General features: G+C 33.7%; 2 protein-coding genes across 5 annotated transcripts in view; both read right to left on the bottom strand.

Annotated features, from left to right (window-relative positions):
• Window positions 1-4,113, bottom strand: part of LOC149775029 (sulfotransferase 1B1-like) — a 40,734-nt gene extending 36,621 nt beyond the window's left edge. Inside the window, exon 1 of one of the 2 annotated variants that reach the window (XM_089944366.1) lies at window positions 4,057-4,113. The gene's annotated coding sequence lies outside the window, so the exon portion shown is untranslated. Of the gene's footprint in view, window positions 1-3,978 lie in introns of both variants that reach the window. The other variant, XM_089944365.1, reaches the window with a different exon arrangement.
• A 13,056-nt stretch (window positions 4,114-17,169) lies between these two features.
• The window catches only part of LOC149775028 (sulfotransferase 1B1-like), a 44,414-nt gene continuing 42,749 nt past the window's right edge, over window positions 17,170-18,834 (bottom strand). For all 3 annotated transcript variants that reach the window (XM_089944369.1, XM_089944368.1, XM_089944367.1), the window contains one exon: window positions 17,170-17,783. In XM_089944369.1, coding sequence (XP_089800495.1) covers window positions 17,671-17,783 — 113 coding nt within the window. In that variant the 3' untranslated portion in view covers window positions 17,170-17,670. The remainder of the gene's footprint in view (window positions 17,784-18,834) is intronic.

Raw genomic sequence — 18,834 nt, 5'->3', positions numbered from 1 at the left:
CGTATGGTATTATCACAATCTAGTAATTGAATTTACAGAATCGAGGAAAAAAATGTCATGCAGCTTCCTAGTTCAATCAATATTTCCTCTTATTCTCTGTAATGGCTCAATACATATTAGACATCAGCTTTTTCACTCAGAATCCACTAATTTGAACAAGGCTGGAAAACCATAAAAATTCGTTTATTACGCAACAGATTTGGAATTATTTTTCATGCACTAAAGGGCAAACCATTTCATTTTCGTGGGTAGGGAGTTGCAGCATTTTCTTTTTAGACCAAGTATTCTTTTCTTGGCATGTTTTTGTTTTTCTCGACAAAGATTTCCGGTTCTCGCATAGCTCGAAAAAGATAATCTTGCTAGGAGGTAGATATTTAGTAACGCCATTATTTTAAATAGCAAATCTTGCTCGGAGGTAGATATTTAGTAACTCCATTAGTTGAAAAAGATAATCTTGGTCGGAGGTAGATATACTTAGCAACACCATTAGTTGAAAAAGATAATCTTGCTCGGAGGTAAATATTTAGTAACTCCATCAGTTGAAAAAGATAATCTTGCTCGGAGGTAGATATTTATTAACTCCATTAGTTGAATAGATAATCTTGCTCGGAAGTAGATATTTAGTAACTCCATTAGTTGAAAAAGATAATCTTGCTTGGAGGTAGATATTTAGTAACTTCGATAGTTGAAAAAGATAATCTTGCTCGGAGGTAGATATTTAGTAACTACATTAGTTGAAAAAGATAAATCTTGCTCGGAGGTAGATATTTAGTAACTCCATTAGTTGAAAAAGATAAGCTTGCTCGGAGGTAGATATTTAGTAACTCCGACAGTTAAAAAGATAATCTTGCCCGGAGGTAGATATTTAGTAACTCCATTAGTTGAAAAAGATAATATTGATCGGAGGTAGATATTTAGTAACTCCGATAGTTGGAAAAGAAAATCTTGCTCGGAGATAGATATTTAGTAACTCCATTAGTTGAAAAAGAAAATCTTGCTCAGAGGTAGATATATAGTAACTCCATTAGTTGAAAAAGATAATCTTGCTCGGAGGTAGATATTTAGTAACTCCATTAGTTGAAAAAGATAAGCTTGCTCGGAGGTAGACATTTAGTAACTATATTGGTTGCAAAAGATAATCTTGCTCGAAGGTAGATATATAGTAACTCCATCAGTTGAAAAAGATAATCTTGCTCGGAGGTAGATATTTAGGAACTCCGATAGTTGAAAAAGATAATCTTGCCTGGAGGTAGATATTTATTAACTCCATTAGTTGAAAAAGAAAATCTTGCTCGGAGGTAGATATTTAGTAACTCCATCAGTTGAAAAAGATAATCTTGCTCGGAGGTAAATATTTAGTAACTCCATTAGTTGAGAAAGATAATCTTGCTCGGAGGTAGATACTTATTAACTCCATTAGTTGAAAAGATATTCTTGTTTGGAGGTAGATATTTAGTAACTCCGATAGTTGAAAAAGATAATCTTGTTCGGAGGTAGATATTTAGTAACTCCATTAGTTGAAAAAGATAATCTTGCTCGGAGGTAGATATTTTGTAACTCCATTAGTTGAAAAAGATAATCTTGCTCGGAGGTAGATATTTAGTAACTCCATTAGTTGAAAAAGATAATCTTGCTCGGAGGTAGATATTTAGTAACTCCGATAGTTGAAAAAGAAAATCTTGCTCGGAGGTAGAAATTTTGTAACTCCATTAGTTGAAAAAGATAATCTTGCTCGGAGGTAGATACTTATTAACTCCATTAGTTGAAAAGATAATCTTGCTTGGAGGTAGATATTTAGTAACTCCATCAGCTGAAAAAGATAATCTTGCTCGGAGGTAGATATTTAGTAACTCCGATAGTTGAAAAAGAAAATCTTGCTCGGAGGTAGATATTCAGTAACTCCATTAGTTGAAAGAGATAATCTTGTTCGGATATATAGGGTAGATATTTAGTAACTGCATTAGCCAGAAAAGAAAACCAGCGAACTGTCTTGATGTACAGCAAACATTATATTCCGACTCAAAAGAAAATCCATGCCCTCTGTCCACCCTTTATGAAATCATCGGTCCCCAAATCAGTAAATGGGCTAAAAGGAATTTAAAGCGTCATTGATAAAGAATATACATACACTGTTGTACACACACATGACTTATTGTTTAGCGTAAGCTGTTCATACTTTATGGCCCGTCATTTAGAAATAGTACAACTTCAGACTCAAAAGGTTGGAAAGTATATAAACATTTAAAAAAAATTAAAGCCCGATTTTTTCAGAGAAAAGATATCACAAATAAAACCTATTTTCATTTTTTTTACATGTTTCTAAGTACATCTCATGTTTCTATCGTTAAAAATTCATAGAGGACAAACACATCGTTTTTGTCGTCTGCTCATTGAGTTTTCAAGGAATGTCACAAGGATTTTGTATATAGTGCAAGTTTCGATTCTAAAAATATTACGTTTACAACTTTTTGTTAAAATAAAAAAATGAATTGAAACATTTAAACTAAGATCAGTTGATTCAGTGAGAGAGAGAGAGAGAGAGAGAGAGAGAGAGAGTAAACTTCTCGAAATGTTTGCTCTGTTCTCAGTTTTGATATTTCTAATGATAATATTATCGGTGTTATGTTGTTTGAAATAGCAAATGAAAATTCAGCTAAAGAACTGACACACTTACAAACATAACAGTAAAGGGCAGACACATGCTAATACGGGTTTATCATGCAAACACACAATTGGACTTTGACAGCTATAAATTAATAATGGAAGGAGTGGAAAAAGGGGTATTAGTTTAAAAGAAAACACGCAGTCGCGCAACGACACTTACAAACAAACCGATAAAGGAAGGACGGCAGGTAGATATATTTTGTCATAAAAACACACAATCACATAACGCTTTTTAATGACAAACATTCGTTCGCGGGATAAAAGCAAAGTAACAGTCTTTTTTTGTTGTTGAAAACACACAATTACTGACAGACCGACTCGCTCTTACCAAGATTTACATTCATTCTTATAGTATGCCACATTTCCTTGTAATTTTATAGCAAGTATCCTGAATACCGGATTAAGGCCTTCCAAAGCTCTAAGTACTGAAATTATTATGGTGCCTTCCCCACCCCCACCCCCCACCCCCAAAAAACGTGACACAAAAAAAAACAATATTAAAAGCTAAAAGGTGGGAAAATACTAGTGTTGTGATCATTCTAAATCAAATACTCGTGCATGCAGATCGAAATGGTTATATACTGGTCATATATAATTCATTTCAATTTTATCATCAACAATTAATTTGAATCATTTTTGGTGCCCCAGTTGGGCTGGTACCTTAAATACGTGCTTAACATGCTTAATGGGTAATCCTGCACTGTGTATCCTTATGCACTTTCCACATTCTCTAAGTATCGAGAGGTATTCAGCTCTTTTCTTACAACTGATGCCACTTGTGTGTCCCTTAGTACTCTCTAGACTAGACTAATGTAATTCTCTTCTGTCTGGTTCGTATGAGCTATCTTCTACAGAAACTTGAAAACTTCAAAACACACCTTATCGAATCATCCTTTGAATACCAAGAACCGAGTACTCCTCCCCTGCTACCACTGGTTTGATCGCTACAGGATCAAACACACAAACTGTTTTCTATGATACATTTCGCTGACTGCCTCCAGATCAAAATACCTATCTGACCTATCTAACCCACATGTACAGCAATGGCGTCCCAAGGATTGGTGTCACCCAGTGCGGTAACTCATGGTGTTACCCCCATGAACCTCCTTCCTACAAAAAATTAAAATTTTGTATAGACAGTCATGTGCGGTAACTAATGGTGTCAACCCCATGGAACCCCTTTCTGTACAAAAATTCAAAATTTTGTATACAGTTATTTTGGTGTCACCCCCTCTGATGGTGTCACCCGGTGCAGTCAGCACCCCCCCCAGTGACGCCAATACCCACGTGTACACCCCCCTTCCAGATACTTACCCCTCTCTTCCGATACTCGTATTCTTATTATTCCCACTGTCGAAATGAAGTCTTACGTACGACGTTTTAAATGCATACCAGAGCCCATATATCTGGCACGAATTTCCTTGTTGATCTTCGGCACAACGATAATGTTATCTCACTCACGAGTGCTCTTAAAACTCAACTATATGGACTGCAAGAACATATATAAGTAGTAAAGGGGGACGATATACGGTCTATGGGACTTTTATGTAAAAAATGGCTGTTTGTTGCCCTATAGGGTCTATGTGACAATACCAAGGGGTGTATTACTTCTTGATCATAAATTCCTGTGTTCCTATGTTCCAGCATTCGATCATTCAGTTTTGAATATATTCGCTAACTAAATTACGAATACATTATTTTCAAATCTTAAGAGTTCAAAATAGGTTGACTGGTGATATCAAAGAGAAAGTTGTTCGAGGCAGAGAAAAAACAAACGAAATCGAGGATAAAAATAAAATGTCCATGAAAATTTATATATTTATAAGATTTCACACCACTATTTGTCATAAATGTTTGTATAAATTCACCTGCATTATGTCTAAGGTTTTCAAAGCTTTACCCTCAACAAGTGAAGGACACGGTAACCCGATAATTCAGACAATAAAACGATTTTGTTCCATGACAAAATAATCGAATGATGTAACAAGGGAACACAAATATATAATCAAGAAAACAATACACATGCGAATAGACAATGAAAACAAAATTGAAAAAGGTGACCGAAAACATCTAATAGGAACTCATGCTTATACCATTCAAAATGAGGACACCCCCCTCAAAAAAAAAAATTTTTGAAACGTTTGCAACATAATATAATTATCAACATTAGAAGTATAGTAACCTGTCTTTCCTTCCCTCTCTTTTTTAAGCCATATAAGTAAATCCAGGCTTAGCTTTCTTGACATAACAGTATAAGTAGGCTTAAGTAAGATTCACTTTAGATAAACAAATGAAATTTAATTGGCACCTTTGTATTATTATGCAGATGCCACTATTAGATTTTAAGGACTATACAGCAAGTTTACATTTTTTAAAATAGATTTAATTTGTTTTTACTTTTCGAAATATGTTACAAAATCTTGTATACATAATAATGAAATTACACTGGGGGCAGACATGAAATTTTGTAGCCATACATGTGTTTGTATGTTGACCCAGTTAGGTTTTCTAGTTGCCGTAAAATAGAAGGGGTGGGGGAGAAAGAAAACAAAGACTCTTCTAGTTCCACCAGGTTTCATTAAATTCTCTATACAACTGTAGGATGAGTTATCATGATGGATGGACAGAACTATGGGTGTATGGACAGAGATGATTTCATTATTCCAACGCTTATTGTAAGCTTGTTAATAAACATACAAGGTTAATTTTGAATGTAATAAAGTAAAGTCTTGAATAATGGTGTGGTGATGATATTCATCTAAAGAACAGACATGCACCTTGATCCGGATGTTTGCAAATTTTGTATTAAAACAGCATGAATGTAACGGTATGCCCACTATGTCCCCCACCGCTTTCTTAATCCGGGCCTGCATTTCGGAAGGCTAAATCGTTAATTAATTAATTGGTTAATTGATTAGCTGCCTGCTTAATTAATTACTTAATCAATTAATTAATTAATTAATGTTTTGTTTGATCATTTTTGGAATTGGTTTGAATGGGTCTATTATTTCTTTTGTGTGATTTGGTTGATAGGTAAAGTCTTGCTGTTGGCGATGCGTGTCCCATTTCATTTTCATTTCTTGGTTGTTGTTTATTCAATGTGTGATATTTAGTTACTGCACGTTTATTTTTGACATTGATGAAGTTAATTTCCTCTGCTGATTTATTTAGTTGCTGATATCTCTTTTTGATTTCTCTCTAGTCATATTCAATGCTGACGTTTCTCGTTGTATATATATATATATATATATATATATATATATATATATATATATATATATATATATATATATATATAGATAGATAGATATATTGATTGATATATATAGATAGATACACAGACAGACAGATAGATAGATAGATAGATAGATAGATATTTGAACAATGTGATAATTAAACTCTTTGCTAAGTTTTACAAAACTTTTGGATTTTTTTGCTTCTTTCTGGTACCTTGTTTGTAACAGTTTGCCAGTTTCTAAATCAAATGCGTAGAATTAACCAGTGAGATTTATTTGCACTTTATACGTGAGAGTGTCCTCTAAAATATTCATTTTTAATTAATTAATTAATAGTGTATATTTTAGAGGACACGCACGTATAAAGTGAAAATAAATCTCACTGGTGAGCACATTCAGAACTCAAGTCATGATTCTCTGGCTCCACCGTGTGTGTGTGTGTGTGATCTGGATTTTTAATGTAGCTTTAACAATTTTTCAGTCATATCGCTACGATGTCTGCAGTGTGACAGTATATAGTGATGTCCTGCTCTGGGGCATCATGCCGCAGACATGTAGCATGATGTCCCACCAGTCACATTATCCTGACACCAGGCCAACCAGGCCTAACACTAACCTCTTAATGCTGAGCGCCAAGCGAGGTTGCTGTTGTACCATTTTTGTAAGTCTGTGGTATGACTCAGCCGGGGATCGAACTCACGACCTCCCGCATTCGAGGCGGACGCTCTAGTCACCAGGCCACCGGAGAGGTCGACTCCATCGTTGTTACTGCACTTTGACATACATATTAATGAATTTAAAACATAATTTATCCTGCAAAGAATCTCTCTCTCTCTCTCTCTCTCTCTCTTAATAAAAAAAAAATCACATGAGATATGGACGTGCAAAAACTGATAAAATCATCATCACCATCATCGCTGAGAGGTTGGTCCATGTGATCGGTAAAAATCAGTCATTGATATTTACGTATATTAAATATATTTAGGAAAGTAACTGGAACTTAAGCAACGTTTATTTCTAGAAAAGAGCAATCGCAGACTACTGAAATGCTTGGTTATCGAGAGTTGTATTTCCGAAACGCATCCTTATTAATAAATTCTTAGTTCCATTACATACAACGATCAGTGGAAAGTTACCCATGTAATGGCAGTGAACAGGAAACGAAACAGATTTTTTGGCTCAAACTAGCGATCAATCTCATCATAATGTTGTGTCTGAAAATTACAGAACGAATCGTATTCAAATATTTATACAACTTTACACACGTCAAGGATGTTATTGAATAATAATAATAATAATAATAATAATAAATAATAATAATAATAATAAGAATAATGATGTTGATGATGATGATGATGATAATAATAATAATAATAATAATAATAAGATGATGATGATGATGATGATGACTTAATAGAACGATTAATCTTTTAAAAAAATATATCCAAGCGCTTTACAATTTTAAGTTCACACATAAAGGAATAAGAACAGTATGCATACAAAAAAACATAAAACAAAAAAAGTCTAACAAACACTATAAAAACAAATGAATTATTACCAAAAATAGCAAGAAACATAAAAATGGGTTTAAATGAAATAAACTAGATATACAGAATAAGTTTACAACACAGCTTAAATCTAAAAACTATTGACAAATGGTTGAATATCAAATGTATTGCTGCTGGTGGAAAAGAAGTATTTTGATAGCATTGACGAATGGGATCATGGTCGCTTTGCGTCATTGATCAAGAAGCAGTTCATTCCAACTAGCGATAAATGATGACTGCCAGTGATGATCAAAATATGGGTAAATAGAGGACCAAAATGCTTACAGGGAAACTCACGATCCTTCCGATCTTTTCTTAAAGATGCTTGCTCTGAAGTCTGTTAGATATGACCACTCTGTGATGTTTCCACAATGCTCCCAGACAGAATGTTCATTGTATAAATTGGTGGAAAAATGTCTTGACAAAATCAAAAATCGCTTGATTTTTGCTGGAACACATTCATAAAGTTGACAAAATACACAATTTGAAGCAGTAATGGTACTAACTAAATTTGTACAAAAAGGCGCTGTTCCAAAAGTACTGTAACATTTCGCAAGTTTCTCAATGGATGTAGTAACGCTACAGATCGATCGTGTTTGCTTTAAAAAAGATGACTATACAATGCTTTCACTTCACTTGGGAAATAATTCCTAATATCTACTCAAAAGTAGCTGTGCTCTATATCTTACTTTCTGTTTGAAAATGTAGAGTGTATCTTGTCTTAAGGAAAGATTAAGTTAAATGCAAGGTCCGCTGTACTGATTGTTTTCATAATTTTAAAAGTTCAAGAGTCTTATTTGAAGCTGGTTTTTGTCTCAGTTTCACTAACTATAACGGCATTTTTAATACATTATTAGCCATATCATGCCTGTGTATAGTGCATTGAGAACAAAAACAAAAAAGAAGAGGAAAAAAAAGAAATTTTCAAAATAAATATTTGAAGAGAGTCGTGAGATTGTTTGAGATAAACAGCCACACAAAATAATTTATTTAAAAAGTAGATTTGTAAAGGCGATCATTTGATTATGGAGATAAATATAGCATTGGAAATGTTTTAATAACGAACTATTTCCAAAATACGAGAGCTTTTGTGGCGTGTGCTAAGCCTTACAAGTTACAACGTTTCAAAGGAACGGTGAAATATGACCCAGCTTTATCCTAGCGTTATCTCTACATGACGTCATATGTTAAAGCACATTGTCTTGTTTTGTGTCTCATATCTTCATTGTAATCTGCATTGTGGAATGCAGTCGGATTAAATTTGTGCTCTTCAAATTTTACTTGTTACCCAGTGCGATAATCACTCATGCCTGACACATCTATGACCCAGTGTGATAATCACTCATGCCTGACACATCTATGACCCAGTGCGATAATCACTCATGCCTGACACATCTATGACCCAGTGTGATAATCACTCATGCCTGACACATCTGTGACCCAGTGCGATAATCATTCATGCCTGACACATCTATGACCCAGTGTGATAATCACTCATGCCTGACACATGTATGACCCAGTGCGATAATCACTCATGCCTGACACATCTATGACCAAGTGCGATAATCACTCATGCCTGACACATGTATGACCGAGGTGTTGCTCCAAGGCAGATATAAGGAAATATTTTTTTGAAAATGATTAAAACTGGGCATTTGCGAAACGAGTAATATAAGCTATATAATTTATGGACATTGTCTAGGGTCATTAAAAGAAAATAAAAAGCGTCCAGCAAAGATAGACACAAATGAACTCTGACGCAAGATGAGTTAATTTTGATCAGTTTGACTACCAGATGCATCCAATACAATCTATTATTGTTCGTTGTACTCTGTTGGCAAATAAGAAAGGAAAGTTCACTAACTATATTTTATAGTATCGGACAAAGATTATATTATATTATATTATATTATATTATATTATATTATATTATATTATATTATATTATATTATATTATATTGTATTATATTATATTATATCATATTATATCATATAATATCATACCATATCATATTATATTATATTATATTATATCATATTATATTATATTATATTATATTATATTATATTGTATTATATTATAATATGTTATCACCCTACTTTGCAATACTAATGGTTTTAACTATTAACAAACCCAAAAGACAACAGCAAGAACAAATTTTTAAAGATTATGGGGATAAGGTATAATCAAACTATGACTTAATCTGTAGATTTTGCAAACAGACAAAAACAATTAAATTCTACAAGATAATTTATTTAAATCCAAACATGGATCGTACATTAACAAACTGCCCGCTAGTCTACCGTCTAGAAAAAATACACATTTGCTTTAGAAACTGACAATCTGTTACAAACAAGGTGCCAGAAAGAAGCAAAAAAGCCGAAAGTTTTGTAAAACTTAGCAAATAATTTAATTATCATAGTGGTTTATCTATCTATCTATCTATCTATCTAATCTATCTATCGGTCTGTCTGTATATATATATATATATATATATATATATATATATATATATATATATATATATATATATATATATCCGTCTGTCTGTCTTTATATCTATTTATCTATCTACAACGAAGAACATCAGTATAAAAAAAATTACTAGAGAGAAATCAAAAAAAGATAATCAACAACCAAATAAATCAGCAGAGGAAATTAACTTCATTAATGTTAATAATAAACGCACAGTAGCTAAAAATCACTCACGGAATAAACAACAACCAAGAAATGAAAATAAAATGGAACAAGAGTTGCCAAAAGCAAGAATCACCTATCAACCAAATCACACAGAAAAATATGATAGACCCATTCAAAACAATTCCAAAAATGATCAAGCAAAAAACGTAATAGTCCCAGGCACACAAAAGGCAACCTATGTAGATACAGTAATAAAACAATAGGGCAAAGAAAATTACACAGTAATCCAACATATCCGTAATAGCAACAATACAAAGACAAATGGAAACCTGCAAGGATCTGTTGCAGACAATACAAGCAGAAGAAAGAATAGGAGATTTATTAGAATACAACAGATAGAGGAAAGAAAAGAAAAGGAAAAAGGAAATCGAAAGAGGAAAAGAAAATATGTTAAACATTTCTAAGCGAATTCTAACTAATAGTGATTACATTCTTCTAGGTAAGGGGTTATCATATTGTCCGAGAACCAAGGTACGCGATAATATTAATTTAGCAGAAGCATTTTTCAAATGCACAAGATCGTTAAAATTAAAACAATTTTTCTCACAATCATGTGTATATTCACAATATGAAAGTAGTTTTCATCTACGAAAAAGCCCATTTTCAATAAAAGATAATTATCATTTACACCTTTCTAAAAGAAAACATTTTACAAACATATCTTCTTTTCATAAACACCAGGTGTTGGCCTGGAAGCTGACCTTGATTCAAAATTAGTAAACAAAGTTCTATTTTATTTTAAAATGATTGATTGTTGTCAAGATCATGAAGGGACTACGTGGGTTAAGAAGTTAGCACCTTTTTTTATTATTATGGGAATAAAATCATTGGTCTAATCAAAGCCATATTGTGTGTACATGATATAAACATGATCACGTGACCCCCCTCTGATTTCGCAACTTGGGGGAATTTTGAAAAATGCGTCTTATGATGCAATATAACATTTGTTTTAGATCTCTCTCTCTCTCTCTCTCTCTCTCTCTCTCTCTCTCTCAGTTTTTGGGCTTTTGCACGTGGTATCAAGTTGTTTTCTTTGTTGTTTCCAGATTTTGAGTTAATTATCTTCAGATCATTTGGATTTCAAAAAGATTAATTCTTTATTCTCTGGAAATATTTGAAGAGTGCTCATATAGAACTTTTGGAAAGATACTGCTTACAGATTTAATTTGGATTTCCAACACCGGTGTGCCATTATTTGTATTTCTACAAGGAACTGTAGATAAGCACATTACTGACTACAGCATACGTCATCGTCATCCATCTTGGATTTTCCATCAGGATTCCAACTTGAAATTATTAGAACATTTGTTACTATGACTTTTGCAAAATAATTCGTGGATTATTCTTAGATTAGTTTTGGATTTAATTCTTGAAACCGTAATTTCTTATTTTTTCATTTTTACAGAATTTTCACAGTGAAATAAATTATTTGTTAAATTTTAAAAAGCTTGTTGTTTTCACTCTTTCTGTGTTACTGTTTATCCGAGCCTAAACACGTAACATCAGTCGTAGGTAAATGACTGTCCAAGAGATTGTTTGTGCGACAAAGACGAATTAGACCCAATTAATTGACAGACCAAAAGATGATTATTACCACATAGACAACCATCACCCGCAGTTAAATGAATGCCCAAAGAGAAGGTTAGAACCAAAAAGACATGTTTCACCAACAGCTAAAAAAAACAAAAAAACCCAGCGAGGTGGTTAGTACGACACAGACATGAAACAGCCTAAGGTAACTGACTGACTCCAAGATAGGGTTCATTTTATATATATATATATATATATATATATATATATATATATATATATATATATATATATATATATATATATATATATATATATATGCAGTCATCACCCTCTAGTAACTAAATGAACAAAAGGGGCATTATCACTATGAAGATATTCGTATCCGTTTGGTAAATCATCGGCCCCAAGTGAAGTATCGCATATCTATTTTCACTGGCCTCAAAAGACACATCATTTCACCATATAAAAACAAAAATTCTGAAAAGCACAGATACAATCTAAAAACTCAGCATACGAAATGGAACTTTCAGCACAATCAATATTTTTCAACATGTTAAATTGAAACTCTCGACATATGACATTAAAGTTTCATCAACCGCTGTGTAATTTAGAAGATACAATTTAAAAGCTCGACATTGGATATGGAATTTTCAACCAACGCTGTGTAATTTAACAAATGAAATATAAATACTCAGCATATGAAATGGAACTTTCAACATAAACTCTTTGAATCAATACGCAAATTAGGAATTCTCGACGTATGACATTGAAATTTCAACCACCGCCGTGTATTTCAAAAGACTCAGTCTAAAACTTCGACATTGAAAATATAACTTTCAACCACTACTGTTTAATTCAATAGATACAATCTAAAATCTCGACCTAGAAAATGGAACTTTAAGGACAAGATCTTTTTTACATACAACATATGAAACTGGAATTCTGGAAATATTACATTAAAATTTCAACGGCGCCGTTCTGATTGGACCAGCATTTGTCCGCTACGGCGCCTCATACAAGAACGTACGTTGTTGATGTAGGTGTTTGGTTGCAGACTATTAACGAAATACGCGTGCTGATGTATATGTTTGCGACTCACTACATCTAGTCAAGTTATGGCACTGCTTTAATCTTGTAGCAAACATTATAGCTGCAAAAACTCAAATAAATAATGGACCATCATTTTCCCGCGATCACAGTATGTTGAGCATTTTCAGTTGTTCTGTCTGTTTTAGATGCTAGCATTTACTTTTACTAAACAAACCAGAAATTACGTCGTCATTAACTGTATACGTAAATTCTTAAGTGGAAGTGTGTGTGTGTGTGATTTGGATTTTTAACGTGGCTTTAAAAAAATTCTGTCATATCGCTACGATGTCTGCAGTGTGACAGTTTATAGTGATGTCTAGCACTGGGGCATCATGCCGCAGACATGTAACAGGATGTCCCACCCAGTCACATTATCCTGACACCAGGCCAACCAGTCCTAACACTAACCTCTTAATGCTGAGCGCCAAGCGAGGGAGCTGTTAGTACCATTTTTGTAAGTCTTTCGCATGACTCGGTCGGGGATCGAACACACGACCTCCCGCATCCGAGGCGGATGCTTTAACCACTAGCCACCGGAGCGGTCTCTTAAGTGGAAGTATATATATATATATATATATATATATATATATATATATATATATATATATATATATATATATATATATATATATATATATATATATATATAAATATAACTATGAAATATCTTTTCTATTCACAAGAAGACAAGTTTCATTCGCTGTTAAAATATTTTCTAAATGTTGTGAGAAAATATGATTTTCGTAAACTGTTTTGCATTATTTACTTGCAGGATTAGTCTTCCATGTACTTGTCGTGGGATCGTTTGTAAAGTCTAATACCATCCGGTCTAATCTGAACTCAGTCCTAATACGTTAGATGTTCTTTTCAAACACTGCTTCACATTTATTTGCATATTTGGATGTTGTTACTATGCATTGTAGCCAGGCATATGTCATCAAGCTTTGTCTTCTTGTGTACGTTTTATGGAAGCATGTTGCAGTATTTTAATACTTGAAGTATGTATGTCTTTATCCTTGGTGCTCAAGCGTTTGCGCTTCACTTTGATTCCTCATTTTGTAAAGCCTAGTCGCATCCATTTTAATGTAATCTCTGTCCAAGTGCATACTAGCACCTACCTACACATCACCCTTTGAAATTATGGTTTGGTTTATTTAGGCTTGGTTGACGACTTTTCAGCAAAAACGTGAAAACATGAATTGTTTTTTAAAAAAATCTAATTAGCGACGTTACATTTTATAGGATGTTGGCGGTAGTCGTTCTGAACCAGGTAAGCCAATAACATTTTTCTTTCAGATCAACAATAAATGAAGTTAGAATAAAAACGAAGAAAAGGGCTAAAAATGCAAGGACAGAAATTAGTTTAGAAGGGGAAAATCTTAGTTGTGGAAATGTGCAAATTAAGGGCAACGTAGTCGTGCGAGGTGAATGGGTGAGAAGATGCGATAGTGTATTTAGTTTCTTTATTTCTACCCTGGGGACAATAATGCAGGATAATTTGTAAAACGGTTACTTTGTGTTTCCTTGGTGTTTTCAATTCGGTATTCTACTTCTTTGCTTTACCCTCAGTTGAATTCATTGCAAATACTGAAACCGCCATTCTCATGTTACAATATAAAGTATTTTTCAATCACCGTATATATTCGCTTACAACTTGAGTCCAGCTGCAGACAACAAACAGACTGATGTACCGTCGCATAATGCACCGGCTGATAAGGGTCTACATTGTTTGTTCCACTGATAACTCTTTACAAACTATAAAGAAATAGATTTTTGGGCACATCATGCGATTGCTAATCTGGGTTTCTGCAGGTTTTAGTCTGACTCTAGTTACATGTATAAGTGAGCACATACGGTTATTGAACAGTTGTGCGTAGAAAACAAATTTAATTTATAATTTCCTGTAATTTTTTGTCGTTTCATGCCATTTACCCGTTTCTTAATGTATGTTACGATAATTCTAAAAGTGTCATTATTAAGACCTTAATAATAGAACATTTATGTTTTCCAAATGTAGTGATTTCTATTTCACACTCAAGATTTTTTAAAAATGCGTATAGCCACCTATGTTAAGTAAAGGACAAGACGCATCGTATGTATTTATCAGTCTAGCCCAACTGCAAACAACACAGCTCCAGATGTGCCAGTACATTTTGCGAAGGCAGATCTGGGTCTGAACTCGAGTTATAAGCAAATAATACGGTAGTATACAAAGTCGTTATAAGCGACTGTACACATAAAATGCTCTTTTAAAAACCTACCCTCTTTGTCACAACTATACTTGTGTAAAATCCTTTTCTAAAGCCTACCCACTTGGTCCCAACTATACCTGTGTAAAATGCCTTTCTAAAGCCTACCCTTTTAGCCCCAACAATACCTGTGTAAAATCCCTTTCTAAAGCCTACCCCCTTGGTCCCAACTATACCTGTGTAAAATGCCTTTCTAAAACCTACCCTTTTAGCCCCAACAATACCTGTGTAAAATGCTTTTCTAAAACCTACCCTCTTTGTCCCGACTGTACACGTGTAAAATGCCTTTCTAAAACCTACCCTTTTAGCCCCAACAATACCTGTGTAAAATGCTTTTCTAAAACCTACCCTCTTTGTCCCGACTGTACACGTGTAAAATGCCTTTCTAAAACCTACCCTTTTAGCCCCAACAATACCTTTGTAAAATGCTTTTCTAAAACATACCCTCTTTGTCCCGACTGTACACGTGTAAAATGCTTTTCTAAAGCCTATCCACATAGTCCCAACTATACCTGTATAATTATGCGATCTTAAAAAGAAATATTTTTACTATGAGTATCTGACAAAAATCTGAAGCCCCATTCACTTTTTACTGCTACGGAAGGTTGTGTGTGCGTGCTCTCTCACTCTCACAAAACCTGCAACTCATGGGTGCAGTCACTTTTATATCTAAAAGGAATAAAAAATATTGTCTTCAACGCGAATGAACACATGTGCATTTGCATCGATTATTATCAGGTTAAATTAAAATTCATGTAAATTTAGAGTGGCAAGCAATACAAATTCTTGATCTTTATTGTTACTTTTTTAAAAATTTATTCCAGATTATTGAGTAACCTTTAGAGCACCGAATAATTTGTCAAAATACAGGAACAAATTTGTTTTTAACGTTTTCTTTATTCTTTTTATATACAGTTGTTACTCATAATTTTAGAAAACATCTCGTGTATTTGTTTGAATTCTTTTTAAAATAAATCATAATGCCGCCCACGACTGATTGTATAAAGGGGTGGGTGGGTGAGGACTCATTTATCCCATACTATTAACGATTGTTTAGCGATCGAATAAATACTGTCTTTTCTAAAGGGATGCAATTTGAATCTCTGTCGGTTTATTGCAACTCAGCTTTAATTAACTTCACAAATCGATACTTTTTATGTTTTTTTTTCTTCCTGGGAAACAAATTTGCTTTTGACGTATTGAGTTGCACAAAATAAACTTTCTATATCGTAAACAAGAGATATCGAGAAATCCTGGTTTGCACTTTACTTTTTAAATATATTATACTATTTTCACATTTACTTTTTTATCGTCAATGGAAACAAGAATAAATCTTGTCTTCTATTATTTATTTTGTGACATATTTCCATGAATACCTATAATTACAGATTCTGTTCTGAAACTTGGGGTTTGCTCGACGCTGTAGAACGATACCAATCTGAATAAAATCAGATCTCAGTCCTACGTGTATATCTGACAGACAATAATAAGGGACCATGTTCTTTTGACCTTACGGTTCACCAGTCAAACGCCAACTTTCAATTTCTGAAAGCGACACGCGTCATTTGGAATATATAATTAAAATCTATAACTCTCCCTAACATGAATTTGCAATACTTTATCTGATAGGATACTAAAAAATAAGTGGACTGGAAATTCTAAACGTTACCAAAACATGAACTTTTTCAGTGTCTGTCAGATCCACGCGTAGGACTATGGAGATTCGATTTTATCCGATGGCAATGAGGTACGGTACTGAAACAAATGATTCGTGGAACGCGAAGTCTTGTTTATAAACGCCATATGCATGACGTATATTTCCGCTTCCGGCAAGACAGAAATTTATAACATATTAAGGATTAATTATACTATTATTTCTATTGGATTAAAAAACCACTTAAACGCAGCTACTAAATATTACTGATACCACCGTCACCGTTACGCCGGAAAAGTGGTTCTCTCGTAATTAACTCGTTCGACATGAAACACGTCATCGACATGTGCACGTATCCGTATTTGTGTATCTTTGCAAAAGCCTGTCCTTGTTTGGATGTGTGTTTTAGTTAGTAAGAATTTACAGGACTAGGATTATGAAATGAGTTTTGTAACAGCTAAAAAATCAGACTTAAAAAGCTAACAAGTAAAGAGATTATTTTTAAAGCCATTTATTATAGTACATCAAGTGAATACATAGGTACGAAAATACATTCTGTTTATTTATTTTGATATTCATATAAGTAGTGATTTCTTTTATTGCATATTGAAATTATCGTCAAAGGCAACAAAATATTAAAATAAAAAATATTCTTTGATCCTAGAAGGAAAAGATCCTCAATATGAAAATGAACAGTATCAATTCTAAGTAACACGTTCGTCATCTAATGAAATGTACCAATTATGTAGTGTGTGTGTGTGTGTGTGTGTGTGTGTATGTGTGATTCACTAATATTTAGAGAATTATAATTGAATCACAAGTTGTAATGAGACAAGGACTCAACAAGAGTATAGGAGCCAATGTATATTCAAAAGTAAAGAAATATTATGCTTGTTGAAATACAATTTTTTTTCTATGTACGAATGCGCTGTAGATATAATTGAAACGAGGCGCTTGTTTCATTGACTATTACCCTGTCTTTACTCCAAATGTATGTCATAATGCATATTTAAACTGGACTTGAGAGTTTTTCATCTTTTCGACATACACTGCGTCAAAGAGCTCGTTCTGTGCAACAGTAAACCAATTCTTCCAGTCCCCAACTTGACCTGACAAGAAAACACAATAGGTAAGTTCAAAATGTGAGAGAAGTCGAGTTTGATTTTGTTCCTTGTATCATTAACATATATGAATGAGTGGTCGTGGAAGAGATATACAAGGGAATACAATGCAATTACCTTATTGAATGACGTGTTAATGGTGCTAAACTGAGTCCTTGTATGGAAGTCTTGGCGAATTATAAACACTCTACCAATTCCGGACTGTTTGTCGAGTAACTCGACGTTTGAAGAGTTCATGATTGGTTGAAGTCGCTGTGTGTGCTCACAGTTATGCAAGTACTATACATGGCCATTGGACTTCCCGCCATAATTATCCAGATTGCATATTCATATGCTAGTAGAACACATAAGCATTGGACGTCCCGCCATAATTATACCGATTGCACATTCACGCTGAATTTTTGAAAGTCTGAATATCTTGAAGACTAATTTTTTAAAAGAAACTTAAATGTTTTATTTCGATCAAAAACACTCTCGTAACAAAACTCTCGATACAACAGAGTCAATTTTTTTTATTTATGTGAGGAGCACTCTAAAAGTAAGACGTTTATGTACAACAAACGTTTTGTTATATAAAGAACAACTGCATATCTTGTTGATATTATTAAAACATGCAAGCATCGATTAGATATTTTATCAGTACTTGAAATCCAAGTAACACAGAATCGCTTAAAGAAAATAAAGCACGCACATACATAAATGCGCGCGTACGCACGCACACACATTCTCATGAACGTGTTCACGCTGAATTGACTCGATGTCAGCGTTAGTAATTTGAATTACCCTTCATGATGGAGAATTTATTTCATGTAAGTGGTTGAGGGTGATGCTGCTTTTCATCTGCTTTACGCACCGAAGTATTTCAGCGATTTCATTGTTCACACTGGATGCAGACGATGTGAGACTTGAAGATGGACTGCGATCGTTACGAAACGACTTGTGGATAGTTATTTTGCTTTCATACGTTGTTGAAAAGACTGTTGGACTTTTGCTACGGTACAAATTTCGAAACTGCTCATACTTTTCAAAAAATAATACA

The sequence above is a fragment of the Sinohyriopsis cumingii genome, chromosome 19 (assembly GCF_028554795.1).
Source record: "Sinohyriopsis cumingii isolate HCF-2022 chromosome 19, ASM2855479v2, whole genome shotgun sequence".
Lineage (NCBI taxonomy): Eukaryota > Metazoa > Mollusca > Bivalvia > Unionida > Unionidae > Sinohyriopsis > Sinohyriopsis cumingii.
Note: the sequence above shows the minus strand (reverse complement) of the source record. Positions and strands in the feature narration are given on the sequence as shown.